The 17714-nt window shown below is 45.6% G+C and overlaps 1 protein-coding gene across 4 annotated transcripts; it reads right to left on the bottom strand.

Moving 5' to 3' along the window:
* Window positions 1-619: 619 nt before the first annotated feature.
* On the bottom strand, window positions 620-13761 carry SIK1 (salt inducible kinase 1). 4 transcript variants are annotated; one of them, XM_015883637.3, is made up of 13 exons: window positions 13254-13761; window positions 12553-12669; window positions 10037-10100; window positions 9675-9836; window positions 9284-9408; window positions 9046-9169; window positions 7837-8060; window positions 7455-7604; window positions 6753-6875; window positions 6268-6493; window positions 5296-5571; window positions 4549-4780; window positions 620-3736 (listed from the first exon to the last, which is right to left on the bottom strand). In XM_015883637.3, exons 1-13 carry the CDS (start codon window positions 13404-13406, stop codon window positions 3316-3318), a joined length of 2397 nt encoding a protein of 798 aa, XP_015739123.2. In that variant the 5' UTR covers window positions 13407-13761; the 3' UTR covers window positions 620-3315. The 4 variants fall into 4 exon arrangements, with proteins under 4 accessions (XP_015739123.2, XP_015739132.2, XP_085386043.1 ...); XM_015883646.3 differs by lacking the exon at window positions 13254-13761 and adding an exon at window positions 12783-13028; XM_085529917.1 differs by lacking the exons at window positions 12553-12669; window positions 13254-13761 and adding an exon at window positions 11701-11727.
* Between the last annotated feature and the right edge of the window lie 3953 nt (window positions 13762-17714).

The raw sequence follows: 17714 nt of genomic DNA on the forward strand, positions 1-17714 counted from the left end.
GACAGTACCCGTGAGCTTCCTAACTTTGCTTTCTCACCTCCCAAGGGAACAGACTGATCTTCTGCTTCAGTCAGAAAGTTTGTCAGTTTCAGTCTGTTGAGCACATCCCTGCCGCAGCCTGCAGTGGAGGCAATGCCGTGGCACAGCCTGGCTGCAGCAGGTACCCCCCGCACTTATCTTTGTAGCTGGATGGACAAATACCATCGCACCCAGAACCCCTGCTTCCCTCACTGCTGCTCTTTTTCCCCTCACTGCCATAATCTGGCTGAGGCCTCTTTTAGATGAAGGTGACACGGACTGATTGCTCATCTGGTAATGACTAAACCACGCTTGACCATTTTCACTCCATAGGCCTCTCTAGCTGTCAGATTTTATAACCCGATTACTACAGACTTGGGGTTAGATTCAGACAGATCGCCTACCAGCGAAAGGCTCAATATCCCATTATCAGATTTTTGAGCCAGCCATTCCTCTTCATTTAGTACATAATAGAAAGCTCCAGTAATGTCCTGCGGACTCAGGCTTTAAAAATGAGTCTTAACTATGCAGAACCGGAGCTCCTGTTACAGCGCAGAGAGCAGCAGGAGAAAGAACTCCACCACAATCATACACAAGACGGTGATTTTCAAACGTTTTTTATTTAAATATTAAATAAAACACAGACTAATCATTTGGTGTACATCTCTCATTTGAACATAAGAAACAAAATGATTGTTCAGTCATGATAAAAAATAAACTATACATCTTAATTAAACCAATCACGTAGTGTCTTTAAATACCCTATTGCATTGCAGTCTGCAGAACAGCACTGTCAAGGTATCTACGAGAAAGAAAAAAACCCAGACTTATTTTAAAATGACCTCTTTCTGCTCTAGCAAGAAATCCAAAGAGGTTCTACAGCAATTGGAAAAGGAACAAAAAACCCAAACCTATGAAAGTAAAGTGCTTGTCATTGCTTAGGACAGGAAACAAAACAATCTGTGGCCTTCTGATCCATGGCATTTAAACAAAACAAACAGCAAAGAGGAAAACCCGTTTTCAGTCTGTGCGCTACCCCTTACAGAACTGAAGGCAAAGGTGCTGCTTTGTGACCCGCTGGCTGCTTCTCACCCTCCTCTCCATCCACCTCCATGGGTGTGTTTTTTTGTTGTTATTGTTTGCTTTTAAATAGCTATAATTTAAAGTGAGACTTTGGTGTTTTCTCTGCTGCAAGGCACAGCTCATTCAGAAATTCAACTCAAGCCATTTTTCTCTTGTGTTGAAGCATCCAGACCACATAGCAGCAGTGGCAGCAAGATAGAGATGCACCAGTGTAGACACACAGATACTACACACAGATAAAGAGGTTGTTTATGGAGAGCCATAGACAGAGCCACATGATGTCATCAGCCATTCCTACTCCCATCAATTAATCTGGTCAATCTTTGGCTTTTTTTGTTTTTAATTAAAAAAAAAAAAAAAAAAAAAAAGAAGAAGAAGAAAAAAAACAAAACACCACCTAACAGGTATCTGTATTATTTGTAAATGCGTAATACTGCAGGTTGCATGAAGCCAAGGTAACTTGAAGGCACCCTGTGTCACACGAGGGAGATGGGTCCTTGTAGCATTTAGACAAAAATGCAGCTATTTCCTGAATTCAACTTCCAGCCAAACTGGCTCACTGTTTGCTCACCTGCTTCCAAAGCTGGAACGCCCCACCCTGCTCATTGCTGTAAGGGCACGGCCTGGGCTCCCCTTCGCGCCTAAAGCATATCTTCTATTGCCGCCAACAGAAGTCGTGCTCTGCCTTGGGAGGGAGATGGGGTTATACCAGAAACACAACAGAAGCATATTACAAAATATAAAAAAATAACTAGTGTTATATAGTTTTCTGCTTCCTATTTATATACATATACAGCATTAAAAACCATACAAAAAAAAACAAAAACCAAACCAAAAACACCTACCTAATCCAAAACCTCGTTTTGCTAATACGATAAAAACAAACCAGCCAAAAACAAACACCCAAAGATTGTGCTGTTTTACTCGCTTTTAATACAGTTTTGTTCAGAAATAGCTGTACTCCATTAGAGCAGGATTCTGTTCTAGCCTATTCCTTTTGTCTTTGTCAGAATATAATTATAACCTCAATATTGCACATTTCCCCAAGAGTCGGTTCTATTTGGACCCTGATAATGAAATGCATAAAAACATAATTAGCAGCAGAAAAAAAAAACCAAACCAACGTGCAGCGCTAAGAAATACCCTTCAGACAACTCTGTGGGCAATCTCCAGGAGGGCTTCTTAAAAAGAAAATGCTTCCCATCACCCCACTGCTAATAAGGGTTCCCTCCTCGGTGCCTCTGCAGGAATACAACAAAAAACCACCTTAGCACGTATAAAAAGATTATTTAGGCCAACAAAATACACGCATGTGTGCAGGTGCTCACACACACACGCACACAACCCCTGCAGAAGACCATACAGCCTGTAATTTAGATCCTATCAGGATCTAAAGGATGTATTTTCAAGAGATTCCTTGTTTCTGTGCTAATTAGAATGCTGTTTGGTTGTTGGCTTTTCTTTATCCTAAAACAAACAAACAAACAGGTTTTCTAGCTGACATATCAAGCAGAAAGTTCACAGTTTTCATTTAAAGTATACAGATCTGGGAGATGCGGAATGGGGATGTTGGTTCCTTTAAAACAAAACGAGTGTTAACAGGAGGAAAAAGGAAAAAAAAAAGCCCCACAAATGGCAATGCTTCCATTTTTGTCTTCTCTGAATGCATAATGTTGCATGCCACTGGTTTTCTGTTTATTTTCTTTAAAAGAGGTAATCATCTTCACAAACCCATAAATGAATATTGTGAAAGAGGGAGGCTCTGGTCCCTTCTTTGAAAAGCCTCTCCCTGCTGTGTCACCACTACCGACAGCTGCTAATCTTGCATAACAGCAGAGCTGTATTGGTCTGACTTGAGTACAGTACCGAAGACTTCTTCCCCGACCGCATCCCTCCCTGTCCCCACAAATGCCCCACCCATCTTCCCCCATCATTATTTTTCCTTTAAAAAAAAAAAAAAACAAAATCAGTTTCTATTCGTATTTGTTCAGTGCAAGAATAGTAGAAGCAAAAAGACATACATATTGCTTGTTTCACTTCTATAAAGTTGCTAGCTTTCGGAGCCAGACAGCCTCTTCACATACTTCAAAATTTATTGCTTCTGAGAGTCACTCATCCACACAACACCAGCCAGCCACGCACCTACACGTGCCGTGGAACAGTGGTGCAAGTTCTTTGCTAAAAGAGCAGCGTGAGCTGGAGCAGCCAGAGCTCTCATTTGACCAGGACAAACTTCCCTAGCTGGTTGGAAGTCAAGTCCTCCATCTCACAATCCCCGTGCTGCAAAGCGACAGCGTCATAGCTCGGAGACTGAGCAGAGAAACTCTGTTGCTGAGAGAATGTGGTGCCAACCGGAGAGACGTTGCTGCTGATATACAGGTGAGTGTCTAGGAGGTGAGCTGCTGAAGACACCGGTGACACGCTGACACCAAAGAAATGAGGTTGGAGCAGTTGGCTGTTGCCACCAAAGGCCAGCTCAAATGAGTTCTCTCTTTGTAGCTCTGACAACAAAAGAGAATTGGATGCTTTGCAGGTACCTGCGCTGTCAGGTGGGGGGAGGCCATTTGTCGCAGATGTTTGAGACGTCTGGGGACAAGCTGGCTGGAGTAGCTGGTGATGCTGAAGCTGGAGCATTCTGAACAAAGTCCAAGGATGGAAGATGTTAACTTGCAGTGCTAGAAAGGGTTCAAGATTTCCTTCCTCCTCTTCTACCCCTACCCTTACCCAATCCTAACTTTCCCCTTTGTTTCCTCCTCTCTATCCTCTATCCCTCCCTACCCACACAGTACAATTAAAGTGACTGCCATGCCAGATCAATGTGGTTTTGCTTGGTTTTTCCCTACGCTGAAGTTGGAAAGTACCCCTAGAAAGTTATCTGGCCATAATTTGGGCAGCTAATACTAGGTGTTTTACAGACAATGAATGCAGATAAACCGGATGTTCTATTTTCCATCTTGCTTCTATGGGAACTAAGAGGTGCCATCGCACACGACATTTGAGGCCACTGGAACTGTGCCTCCTTTGTGGGCTGTAACTTTTCCAAATTACAAGGTCTCATTTCCTTGCCATGGGAAAATTACAGGAGGAGGCAGAAGAGGAAAGAAAGCATTCCCAAAACTAACAAAGAAAAACACAGCTTGCAATGAGGAGAAGTAATGTTTTCCCCCACAGTACCAAACTGCTTCTCTGTCCAGTGACCTCCAAATACTTGGACATGGAGACTTTTAAGCGGAAATGCACGTCCTGTGTTACACGTGCCAGTGCAGGAACCCACAAAGGAAGCTAAGCAGTTTATCTGCTGCCACACAGCAAAGCTGAGAGGAAAGCGAACGCCAGTGACCAGACTCCCCCAACCCATTTTTGCTGCATTTACTCCTCGTCCTTTTTGCCCCCAACCAAAACAATCCCCAAGGAAAACAGCAAAACTCCTCCAGGTCAGCTTCTCACCTCTGCTGTTGTAGCACCTCTTCCAGGAGGTTTCTTCCCTCTCTGTTGCTCCCACTGCTGCTGTAGATGCAGGTGTTCGGCTGTGCGTGTTGGAAAGGGCTCATGGCACTCCTTGCTGCCCGAGATGAAGAGGACTGACACACCTGCCGAGCAAAGCCTTTGATTTTATTCAAGCCGAGAAACCCTTTGGCTCGAGCGTTCTTCCGCAGCTGCTGCCTAAAAGCCTTCAAGCCTGTGGGACATGAGGAGAAGAAATGCACTTTAAGCCTTCTTAGCATTTGACTGAGAGCCTACTTTACAGATCAGCCTTTCTGGGCAGCTGCCTCCATTTACGTGAGCACTGCACTAGAAGGAACCGTGACCCTTCAGTTCACATTTGCATCTCTGCCTGATGGACAGAGTAAAATTGATGTGACGGAACAGGGTTTGGGACAGCTGCACCCTTGTTTAGATGGACACATACACGGTAAAGGATAAAGCTACTATAAAACAAGATGAGCATCCCAAATTTTAGGAGGAGGGTGGAGTTTGCCATCCCACTCACAGCAGCAGAAACATGTTCATGAGCATGCTGAAGCAGTATGCGAGAGCCTCCCAACCTCAGCACCCTCCTCAAGAACCACAAATACAAGAGACAGAATATCCAGGCAGCCTCAGCGTAACTCCAACTCAGGCAAGAAAACGACCCTTTTCTAGTGGCAACTGCAAGGTTGCAATATCCCAGCAACAAAGCAAGGAAGGAATTACCTTGAGTTAATGAGGTATCAGATGCTCGTCTTCCTTCTTGGAAGCTGACAGGCAGGAGAGAAGCACCTCCCATGCAGCTCTGGGCTTGTAACACCGGAGCGTCAGACTGGGAAGCTAGGAAGGCTGATGTCATCCTAGCTGTGGCTGGGCTCCCCGTCATTACTTGACCTGCCAAACAGCTGCTCAGGGCCACTGAGCTGTCATTTGAAGATGAAGTAAGGCAGCTGTCTGAACTAGTTCCCTCTGTGGGGCTTGCTGAGGAGGAAATGACTATACCTGCAGAGGGGAAGGAAGGACAGAAAGAGCATTCCCAAGATGAGTACAGGAAGGAACAAACGTGACATCAGAGCATTCTGCCCACCTACACTGGCACTAATGAACAGCTGCAAGTCAGAGAGATATCCAGCAACTTGTGCTGTCACAGGGCCTGACTCCAGCACATGGTCACTGACAAATAACCTACATTGGGCTTCTGCCCAGCTGGCAGAGCTCTGCCAATATCTCTCAGACGTGCAATGTGTGTTATTTTTTAGCACGAAAGTTCCAACATAAGATTTTTGTTCTGTGAGCATTTTTGTTTGCTTGTTTAGTTCAAGGGGTCTGGATGTTTACCCAGTACAGTTAGCAATTTTTTGTTCCAATTTGTTTATTATTATTTTCTTTAAAGTCAAGTATGCACACCATAAACACGTTAAAAGAGCGGAAACAAGCAGAGAAGAGTTACGTCCTGCTTGTGAGAATGCTCCCTCTGAAAAGATCTAGATGAAATATAACAGTACAGCATCTCTTCCTGAAGGGCCATGCTTATTTATGGGAAGTCAGAACTAGAAGGGGTAGAAACCTCTTCTCTGGGCTTTCCTACTTCAGTCAAGTAAAAAATCAGCACACATTGTCAGGTATTTTTCTGCTGTGGCACACCTTCTCCATCATTTTCCTCTAATTAAGCACAGCCTTCATTGCTCCCAGACTTACATGGAGGGGCATGCTGATAGAAGTGAGTAGTGACTTCAGCCAGCGTGTGTCTCCGGCTGGTGTTGCTAGGGATGCGGATAGGGTGGTCGTATGCCTTAATTTCATCTTCCAGCTCCTTCTCTTGCCTTACTTCTTCACTAATGGTGGTTTCCAGAAGGCTGCTGGGGGAGATGGAGCGATTCCGAAAGAGCCCGTTGAAGTTGGGATCCACAGGAAAAAACACAGGCTGCAAAACAGGTCAGTTCACAGATTTATTTCTGCACTACATTTTAAAGCTCTTCACAGCCCTGTGGTGTGCCCTCAGTAGGTGTACTGTTTGAGAGGCTACTACAGCACCATGCCCAAGCACCAAACAAAAGATTCAAGGGAGAGAAAAACTGTCACAACCCCTGTTCTTTTTAGATCAACAGAAAAAAAAATAAACAACAAAAAATTCTCACAACAACTGAGACACAGTTACATGCAGTTTAGCTTAAATCACCCACCTGTAACGGATTATTCACGTCACAGTCCATTTCTGCCTGCAAAGACGGTTGAATCAGACTCTGAGGTTGCTGGTAAAGCAGAGATGATCGCAGGGTTTCATTAGTGAGACTGTCCTGAGGCATCTGAAGGCAGAGAGAGATGCACAGAAGCCATCACATACACTGCTGTTCCATGCGATTCTTCTAATATCGTAGGCTCAAGGAATTTCAGAGACACCTTCTGTGCAAGCCTTCTCCATGCACTTTCTATCAAAATTAACAAAGCTACTCTTTCAGTGCCAACACAAACACAAAGTACTTCTCCTAAGTCAGACTATTAAACCACAAGGACAATTTGAAAAGGCACCAGAGCACGGTTAAAAGGGAGTAGGGGTTAGGAAAAGTCAGAAGAAACACACAGACTGAATCATGGAGTATTTCTGAGGATCCTACAGGGCATATAACAAAAGGGTAACTGATCCACGCCTGACAAAGCAAATGTTCATGAGAAGCCTAGACTTCTGGTTCATTACTGACTTGCACCAGAGACAAACTATCCTCTGGATCATGATCTACAGACAGCTTGTACTCAATCAATCAGCATTCTGCTGAAGAAGAGTAACCTGTCCTATCAGAGACAATTGGTTCTCACAAGCCTCAAAGCTGCAGTCTTAGTTTCCCACAGAAAGTGGCAGAAAAGAGACCCCACATGCCCTCCCTTACCTCAGCATTGCTGATCTCAGAGCTCCTCGGCCTTTGCTGACGGCCAGTTGCCGGACGACTCGATAGCTGGCTACTTCGATACTCCTTGAGACGCTCCAAGAGCAGGTAATAAATAGCAGCAAAGTGGTTGTAGCTGCTGTTCTGTAGAGACTAGAATACAAAGAACCCTACAGTTACACATAACTCAAGATATACAGCAACATCTCATTATTAAGATTGTGTAATCGTGTACTCAAAAAACAAGTAAAAACCCAGAAGGGAAGTGAAGATTTTACTACACTGTGAAACTGCATCAAGGCTAATCACTGAGCAATATACACAACTGAACCACTGGTGTTCTGGTAGTCACTGAAAACACATAGAAAAGACAAGCACTTCTCACCTCAACAGTTCTCTGCCTGTCAATGCCAAGTGTTTGCATGATCCCAAGGACTTGCTCATTGTAGTCACCCAGGTTGGAGTTATAGTTTTGCATGGAGAAGGACAAAGACTGCTGCTGTCGAAGAGATGGATCAGCTTGCATCCACTTGTGCTGCTTTATTTGGGAAATGGTTATTCGCTTTGTTGGGTCTACGACTAACATCCGTCGGATTAGTGTTTCACAGTCTAGATGACAAAGACAAACTCATGAGCAAAGGGTAAAAATGACAGTTCAGCCCCAGGCATTTGCTAAGAAACTTTCCCACTGCCAGTATTTGAAGTCTATAAAGACAGGAATTAAAAGTTTTCTGAGCAGCTGATGCATAGTGACTGCTAAATATTCAAACCAGCACAAGAGAGGTACGTATTTCATAAAAGCAACATGTCATTGAGCAAAATGATGCTGTATTTGCTAAAAGCAGGTTTCAGTTTGCCCTCTACCTTGCAAGGGGGCTAATTTTGAGTGGATGTAGGTTTAATTATGGTACACCCACTTGAAATAGGTTAGGATTTACTAAGAACTACCGTAAATATTAAAATATCAACTCCCAGTCCAAGCATACTGCTTATTTATTTACAACCAGGGAATCAAAGCCATTCACAGCTATAACAGATAAAGGTCAGACTTTAAAAGATATTCCACTGAAGAGAGGCATATTCATTTGTTTTCAAACCCTAATCGGAGAGATCTGATAATACCTCTCAGCTCCTTTTTCTTACCAGACTGCCCAAGTGCAAACATTCAAGAAACAGTGCTAAGTTTCACTGTCTCTGCTCTCCTTGGCAGCAAAACCACACTGAAACATACCCCTTCTATGTACTTTGAATATCTCAGAACTACACCCACCTCACCATTGCAAGCCAGTCTCACTAAAAACTTGTTTTTTCTCTTTTGTGAGTGATTATTCCTACAGCTAGGGTTTCAATTTTTCTAATCTAAAGCAATACTCTTAAGAAATGAAATGATAGCCTTTTAGATACACCATAAAAACATCTACAATCAGCCTCCGATCTTAAGTGCTACCCTACAGAAATCACTGGACACATAAAGACAAGGTGATTGCCAACTGCAAAACCAGCCCCATCTGGTCACTGCCTCAAGGAAGAATAGGACAGCTACTCCTTTAGTCTCAGTTCCTTTTCTAACATTAAGAATCTGATCACAAAGCACCTTCAGACATGAAGTATGGGATGCGGAACCGCCCCTCCAGCACTCTTTGCCTCAGAGTTGGTAAATTGGGTCCATCAAATGGTAGAGAACCACAGACAAGGACATAGAGCACCACACCAAGGCTCTGTCAACAGAGAACAGCACAGCTTATGAGTGATTCCAGTAGAAACAACAGTTTGCAAAGTTCACAGTCCATAACAAAGCGTGAAACAGAATTCCAAAGGAATATCACACTCACCCATATATCAAGGTGAGGTCCTTCATACTCCTTGCCTTCAAAAACTTCTGGAGCTGCATAGGGTGGGCTTCCACACCAAGTGGAGAGTGGCTCTCCTGACTTGTAGAAGTTTCCAAAGCCAAAGTCTGGAAGGAAGGTAGAAGTCTGGTGTAAGACATCACTCAGCCACATGCAAACTGTTTAGAAGCAGCAGAAAACAGAGGGAAGGGAGCAGGTGCATTGTTTTGTTCTCTGCATATTCATTTCATTTTGTCCAGAGGATATATTCAGCAAAATACCAGTGACTTTAACTTTCAGTCACTCCAAATACATTTATGAGATTACGCTAGGGAGACTGAATTTGACCGCATGCCAAATGCCATTTATAGAGTAACCAGGCATTTCTCATTACCTGCTAACTTGATATTCATGTTAGCATCTAGCAGAAGGTTCTCTGTTTTGAGATCCCTGTGCACTATGTGGTGGCTGTGGCAGTATTCCACTGCTGAAAGAATCTGCCAGAACTTCTTCCGCGCTTCGCTTTCACTCAAGTGCCCATTGGAGGTCAGATGATCTGCAAGACAAAACAGAAGAGGCACACGACTTAGAGATACCTGGAAAATGATTTTGTAGTCTTCCAGATGCTGCACTTGCTGTTTGACAGCTGACGACAGTGACTCTGGGTTTTTAATGTGATCAGGTATTACTCAGGAAAGACAACAATATGGCCAACAGCTCTAAATCTCAAGAAATGTGAGGTACTGCTGAACTTACCAAACATTTCTCCATTCTTAGCAAACTCAGTAACAATGTAAAGCATATCCTTTGTCTCCATAACCTGCCAAGACACAAGAGTGGACATGCTTAAAGAAACACAGGCCTCTATAGTTACTTTCATTTCCCTAAACGTGTTATCAGTTCAGTTATTTATTTGCCATAGTAGCTGGCAGTAAAGACACTTAATTTTGCACTGCAATGTTTTTTTCCTAGCAAACTGGTAACGAAAAAGATAATAAATGAATGCTTCTATGCCTACAACATACAGCAGCTTCCCATGGTATTGTTCTTACCATTACTATGCCACGTAATCTCCATAAGATAACTGATGAGCATTTATGATTTTATATACTTCCCTGAGTTCCCTTTTTGGTTAAAATATGCATAAATGGGTTTCTAGCTCTTTGAACTTATTTTGAACTCATGAGGACACAAAGCTGACTTAAAGCCATCTTTGTTTCACCGCTAGCATGCACTCAGATCAGGAGATACCCGCAACTTGGAAAACCAAGAAGTGTTACCAAACACCCCACTCCCATTTGGTGCTGGCTGGGGGCATAGCAAGCCTCCCATGTGAGTGAAAACAGGCAGTTGTTGGTGCTACTGCAGCGCTTGAGGCACATCGACAGCTGTAACTGGGCTGGTCAACATTCACTTACCAGCCACGTGCAAAACAGTAATCATCAGAGGAAGCTGACACATCTTTGGGGGGGAGGGGATGGAAACAAAACTAAACCCAAATAAAACCGAGCATCTGGGAATTCATCTTCACGTACGACACCACATCTCTTAAATGTCACATTTCAGCTTTCAGAAATACAACCTTTCCCCAGAATAGGACTCACAGGGAATCAATACTCTGTTTCTGAGGCAGGAGGTTCTCAACATATTAACAATCAAACAAGCGTCAATACTACTTCAAAGGCTGCAATTTCCAGCTTCCTAACACATAACCTTATTTGGAGACTCTTGTCCTCCCTTCTACAAGTACACACAGACACAAAACGAAAACAAACAACAAGGGAGCAAAGGAAGAGAGGTTCCCAGTTGAAAAAACTGAAGGAAAGTGTTCTGGGAAAAATGCCAGCTGGATGAAATTAAGACGCTGCGCTGAAACTAAAACAATGATGAAATAATATAAGAACACACACCCTACGTCGGTATGTCATCTAATTCCATCCCTATTTCTCAGCCTCCCCCGAACAGGTAAAGCATCAGTTACAGCAACAAAGCAAAGAAAACTTTGCTGAAAAGAAATTATGGTCCACTACCAACGTCATTTGCTCAATCAAGTGAAGTGGTTCAACTGGATGGAATTTAACCTGCTTCTCTAACAGCTTCCAAACAGCATTTTCACCCACATCATTCCACCGAAATGAAATCAACTGAACTGTTAGAAGGTTTGGGTATATCCTATGGGCAGCGATGACGTCAGACGTTAACGCAAAAATCATTTTTGTCAGGATGGTTTAAGGCTGTAAATGTCAAAACAATTCACGCGTGTCAAGGTGCTTGAAAACAACGCCTTGCCTAAACACCTGCTCTACTGGCTCCTCAGCCTTCCACGTCTCAAAAGAGGAGAACGTTCATTAAGCCAACCAACCCAACAGTAAGATAACAACCTGACAGTTGCGTGTACGACAGCGCATAGGATTTCAGACCTGCTGCTTCATTTCTTAATCCATTCCTCTCCCCCTCCATCCTTCTGGCCAGGTCCAGTCAGACCGTTGATACCTCATCTTCTTAAATCCGCACGGCGCTATTTAAGATGATTAAGAGGAACATACACCAAACGCTAATTGGATCAAAGAGTCCGAATTTGCAAGGCAGCCCTCGCTCACTACACAGCTGCCACCCTGCCTGCTGCACAACACGTTTGTGTGGAATCTTACTTTTACTCTTCCAATACCCTTAAAAAGGCAAAAGCAAAAGCGCAGAAACCGAACGAATCCAAATCAAAATCCACACCTTGAAACTCTACAAAGGAAAAGAACTTTCAGAGTTCTTTGCAAAACTACACGAAGTGGAACAGAATAACCCAGACGGGTCATTTCCTCACATACTCTATGATAGTAATAGTTCTAAGTTTTTTCTTTTTGATTGAGTTTATTTGTTGTTGAATTTGCTTTCGCTTATGGCAAGCCCAGCTTTTGTGCCTGCTACTCTGCTGTCCTAAGAGAGCTTAAGCCCTCCTCATATCAAAAACATGTGAGAAGCCTCAGTCTTCCAAACACAAAGCAAAGGAGTTGGGAAGGCAAGTTAACTCTACAAGTTCGGACAGACTGATCCTTGATCTGAAACAAACTTCACTCTTTTTTCACCCTTTTGTCAAGAAACTGACAAGCGCACAGGAAAGGTGACTTTAAACAAACAAAACACCCTGCTTTAAATGAACCGTAGTCTCCAAAAACTCTTTCAGTTCGCATTCTCCCAGCAAACATTTCATGCAAAATCAAATGCAAGAGGACAGGCATAGCTCATCTGCATGGCGTGCTTCAAAGCTGACCTCTTACCTGATAGAGCTTGATAATGTGGGGGTGATTCAAAAGCTTCATTATCTGCACTTCTCTATAAATCTTCTCCAGATTGCTCGGGTCTAACCTCGTTTTGTCTATTATTTTTATCGCGACCTACAGATTGAAAAACACATAATCACATCAAACAACCGCTGGCATTCCAAAATGGATACACTTATTACGATGGGGAGAAGAAACACCACACACAAAGCCAAGCACAAACTCACAGCACACACGCAGGGTGGACTTTAGATACAGTGTAGCCGGAGCCGATGGTGTTTTCCCGAGCTGCTCCAATCGCATGCAATCAGACCGACAGAACTGCAGAAGGCAGCGCTGGATTCGGTAAATCTTTTAATCCAGCGAAAAAACCGCATTCTTATAAGGGAGTATTTTTGCTTTTTTCTAGGAGAGGGCGGTTGGGACACACAGTACACATACGGCAGCTGCACGGCCACGGGGAAGCAGCCTGCAAAGCAACACGGCGAGTTCTTTGTTCTTAGAGCCTGGCAAAGGGACCGGGTGGTCCCGTGGGGAGACAACTTGGGCTGCGAGATCCACGTGCAAAGACTTCATGGGGTGCGAAGGTCCCGCAGCTGGGACTCACACAGAGGGAGCGCTCCGGGAACGACGGCTCCGCTTTCATTCTACGCTTAAATAAAGCAGAAAGCAGCCGTCCGGCTCGGCCCCGCACCCACCTGCGTCTTGGTCACCCTGTGGCGGGCCAGCTTTACCACGGCGAAGTTGCCTTTCCCCAAGGTCCTCTCGATATCGTAGAAGCCGACCCGCAGGGGCCGGGGCTGTGCTGCGCTGGGAGCCGGCACGGAGGCGTACTCTGACATGATCACCATGGTTCAGGCGGCCGAAGGGCACCGCGCCGCGACTCACGACGGCGGCGGCAGCGGCATCGGCGCTGCCCACGGGCGCTCGCACCTCGCACGGGGACGGCGCGGCGCGGCCCGTCGGATCGCACGGAGCCCAGCTCTCTTTTCCTTCGGGGCCTCGGGCGGCCGCTCCGTGACAGCCTCTCCCCTCTACCTGGCGGGCTCACTGCCGCCGCCGCGGTGCCGGTGTGTGAGCGAGAGAGTGAAGGAGGGAGTGAACGAGAGAGGGAGGGAGGGACGGAGAGAGAGGGAGGGAGCGTTCGCCGGGGGGCGGGCGGCAGCACGCGGGATGTCCCCCCGCCCCTCCGCCCCTCTGTCCGCCGAGCGCGGCCCCGCCCACCGCCGAAAGCCGAGAGCGGGGCCCATTGACGTCACTTTGACGCCAGAGAGACGCGAGCCCAGGCGCGAGGCTGAAGGAGAGCGAGACACCGCTCGGTTGCCAAGGAACGGGCGGCGCTGACGGCAGCGCTGATGGAGCCGTCGCCCCGGCGACAGGGGGCGGTGACGTCAGGGCGGACGGAGGGAGGGGGCACCTGGGTCTCCCGTCCCCGCCCGGGGGGAGGAAGGCTCTCCGCCGTCACCTGACGCCCTCCCGTCTCCCGGCGGGGTCGCCCCCTGCCGGCGTGCGCGCCTCGGCGGCCGTTAAACGCCTCCCCTCAGCGCCGCCCCTCAGCGCCTCACCACAGCGCCTCCCCTCAGAGCCTCACCTCAGCGATGCCGTGCACGGAGATCGGCGGAGGCGGTGCCCGTCTGAGGGCTGAACTGCACGGCTACAGCGGCGAAAACGGTGCCGTGGATCCCCCGGATGGGCACCAGCACGGAGGATGAAGTGAAACAAAGAGCCCCCAGTGAAACGGGCTGCCCCCAGGGAGCTGGTAGAGTCACCGTCCCCGGTGGCTTTCAGGAAAAGGGTAGATGTGACGCCGAGTGACTGGCTTAGAGTACTCACAGGCTCGGGCTGACAGTTGGACTAGATGCTTCTTCAAGATCTTCCCAGCTGTACTGATTCTATGGTCTGAATGGAGCACTGGAACAGGCTGCCCAGGGAGGTGGTGGAGTCTCCTTCTCAGGAGATATTCAAGACCCACCTGGATTCCTACCTGTGTGACGTGGTGTAGGGAGCCTGCTTTGGCAGGGGGGTTGGACTCGATGATCTCTAGAGGTCCCTTCCAACCCCGACAATTCTGTGATTCTGTGATTCTATGAATACACCCACAGGGCTGTTATCTAGGAGCAAAACTTGGGAAGTGGATTCTTTCGCACGCTGTGGCGGTTTGGAGTTCAAACGCGACATCCTACAAGTGCCAAAGATGTTTATCTCGAGGTCCACTGCCAGAAGCAAGTAGATGTTCCCTCTGCACACACACACTGACCAAAGTTTGCACATTTGGACTCAAATTCCAGCTTCAACCTGAAAATGAGTCTTGAACGGTGCCTGCCTGTTGATAACATCTGTTATTCAACTTAGTCTTTGTTAGAGTCAGCCTAGGCTGTTCTTAGAGAAGTAGTGCTCCAGCTGGTGACTGGACCATATCGTCTTCTCTGCACTCCAGCCCAGTGCATTCCCTCCTCCCCATGGCTCCCCATGCCACTTAGACTTGATGATCTTGGAGGTCTTTTCCAACCATAGTGACTCTATGATGCTATGGTCTCCTGGCCAGAATATAGTTTGTCTTCATCTGAGGTCTTTGCCTGATCACCACCCTCAGTGGCATACAGGACACATATGCAGGTCTAATATCCAGAGGCAACTGGATCAGTCAGGCTCCTTGAAATTAAGAGATACACAGCATGGCTGGAATCAACGTGATGGTTTTCATCTCTAGCTGATGGTTTCCTGGAGACTCATGATGAGAGATGGAGAGCTGATGGCCCTCCACTCCATGAGCGATGTATAGAGAGCTCAAAAGGGAGCTCAAGTTGCACCAAAGGAAATTTAAGATTGGATATTAGGAATAATTTCTTCTCAGAAGGCGTGGTGAGGCAGTAGGACAAGCTGCCCAGGGGAGGTGGTGGAGTTGCTGTCCCTGGAGGTGTTCAAGAACCATGTGGATGTGGCACTGAGGGTTATGGTTAGCAGGCATGGTGGTTTCCAACATTTACGATTCTGATTCTATATTGCTTTCATTACCTAAAGCAACCTGGGTGCTAGCCCTTTGTGAGGCCAGTTGTGCTACAGGCTCCTTCATCTAGAAACATGGAGACGCAATGCCTGAGTACCTGCAGGGCTTGAAATGGAGGTGGGAGATAGCTGTAGCTTGCAGAGCTGGTATCCAGCAGCCTGAGGAAGGAGCTGCTCATGTGAAGGCAGTAGTATGACCCAGGCAGGTCACGGGGCTGCTGTGCCATTCTGTGGGACGGGGGAATAGCATAGAACAGGCTATTGCAACATTCAATTAGCACTTACATGGTGCTTAGTGTAACTCACATGTGAAGCTGGCATTATTATTATTATTAAGCTAACAGTGTATTCTCCATGGAGCTCAGGAAGAGGAGGTGACGCACAAACAGCATATATAGTAGCAACTGCATGTGAACAGCGCCCCAGGAGTTATAAAGAAAAAAATTACCTTAATAATGGTTCCTCTGCTGTGGTGGGATTTTCCTCCCTTTAATTATAGTTGCTGTTTTCATTTCAAATTGATTAAGTGTTTTAGTCTGGCAAACAGAACCAGTCTTTTTAGAAAGAACACACAAGAAGGACAGCCCCAGGTGGGGAAGTAACATTTTTTCTTTCTTTTTAAAAGACTCATGATTTTTTTCTTCCCAAAAGTGACTGAGGATTTGGTGCTCTAAGAAGAAGCAGTCACCTGTACCATGGAGACTGTAACGCTGCATCAGAGGATTACACTGAGGAGAACCCAGGGTTTTAATTACCTTCATTAGATGAAAGAGGCAAGAAAAATGTTGGAATCATTGCCATCTGCAGAAGGTATTTAAGCAGATCTGCAGTCCCTAGCCCAGGAGATGGGGTACATAGAGCTTCTGCAGTGGAATGGAGTACACATGGTTTCCAAGAATGATCATGCTGATGTCTGATTCATTGAGAAATAAAGACCTCCTACATCTATCACTCTCAGCAGCCTTTCAGTATTTAACTTTTATTTTCATGCATAAGGGTCACGACAGTTTCCATCGGTGCTGCTCAGAAGTTGCACAGTTTTGGTAACATCATAATTTAGTTGTTTTTCTTCCACTTTCGCTATGAATCGATACTGTCTAGGCACTATGAACCTCTTAGGTGAGCCCATTTTACCATCCTAGAGGCGCTTGTGCAAGGCAAGGAGATGCTTTTGCAACGTCTCCTTTAACACTTCTGCTGCCCTCTGGTGTTTTGGATATCCTGAGAGAGGAATCACTTCTCAGAAACATCTGTGGTTGGCAGAGGTATAATTACAGAGCTGGCTTGTACGTAAGGAGGGTAGGAAAACGAGGAAAGTGGAGAGAAGCTTCCCAAAGTGACTCCACAAGGATGTTCCTCTGAGTTCCCAAGAAAAGGGAGAGTCTGGCAGAACACAACTGCTAAGTTTTTCCATTGCAGTAGAGCTGTGCTCCCTCGCTAAGGGAGGCATAGTCTACGGATGGGAATATGTCAGACTTCCAGAACTCATCTCATAGATATTTCCAGCAATTCAACTTTTAGTCATTTCACTCAGCATTTTCTATCGGTTTCAAAACAGACAACAATAGAATCTTTCTTCACTTGAGGAAAAAAAAAAAAACCCAAACAAACAGAGAAACGAAAGCAATCCTTTCTGCTTATAGCACCCTCAGAGTTAACAGCCCGTTTTACCATTGTTGGGGTGCTGCTTGCAGAAAGCACCAGTTGATTACTTTGAAAATCTGTTTTCTTGGGCTATTTTCAGTGTCCTGTCATTTATGCGGTGTAATTGAGTAAAGCCTTGCGGAAGTCAATAGAGTTGCTCCTGGTAACATCAGTGTGAATCTGGCCTAGAAAAACATAAAATGGAAGGTGCCAAATTCCAGACAGTATAGTCACATTTGAAGTAAAGGAGATGACGTCATCAGCTAAAACGTTTGTAGGCTTGCTTTAAAGACAAAAGCGTTATCTTAGGAGGGGAAAAATAAGCATAAATATTTCTAATATGACTTCAAAGCGTCTTTGAATTTGGAAAAAAACCGTGGCTGCAGCCACAGTTATAGCAAAAACACTCTTGACTTTTAAAGCTTGAATATTCTTACTGAGGCAACACAATAGCATCCAGAAATGTATTTCAGACCGCTTAAATGTCTTTGGTCACAGCGTTGCATCAC

Source organism: Coturnix japonica, chromosome 1 (assembly GCF_054131305.1).
Source record: "Coturnix japonica strain WE chromosome 1, WE-NBRP24, whole genome shotgun sequence".
NCBI classification, from domain to species: Eukaryota; Metazoa; Chordata; class Aves; order Galliformes; family Phasianidae; genus Coturnix; species Coturnix japonica.

Excerpts from the sequence above, each read along its gene's own strand:
- SIK1 (XM_015883637.3), bottom strand. The coding sequence starts at position 13,406 with ATGGTGATCATGTCAGAGTACGCCTCCGTGCCGGCTCCCAGCGCAGCA. Across the intron at positions 7,605-7,836 it reads ACAGGCAGAGAACTGTTGAG|TCTCTACAGAACAGCAGCTA; the intron begins GTGAGAAGTGCT and ends TTTGTATTCTAG. Across the intron at positions 5,572-6,267 it reads CTATCAGCATGCCCCTCCAT|GTATAGTCATTTCCTCCTCA; the intron begins GTAAGTCTGGGA and ends TCCCCTCTGCAG.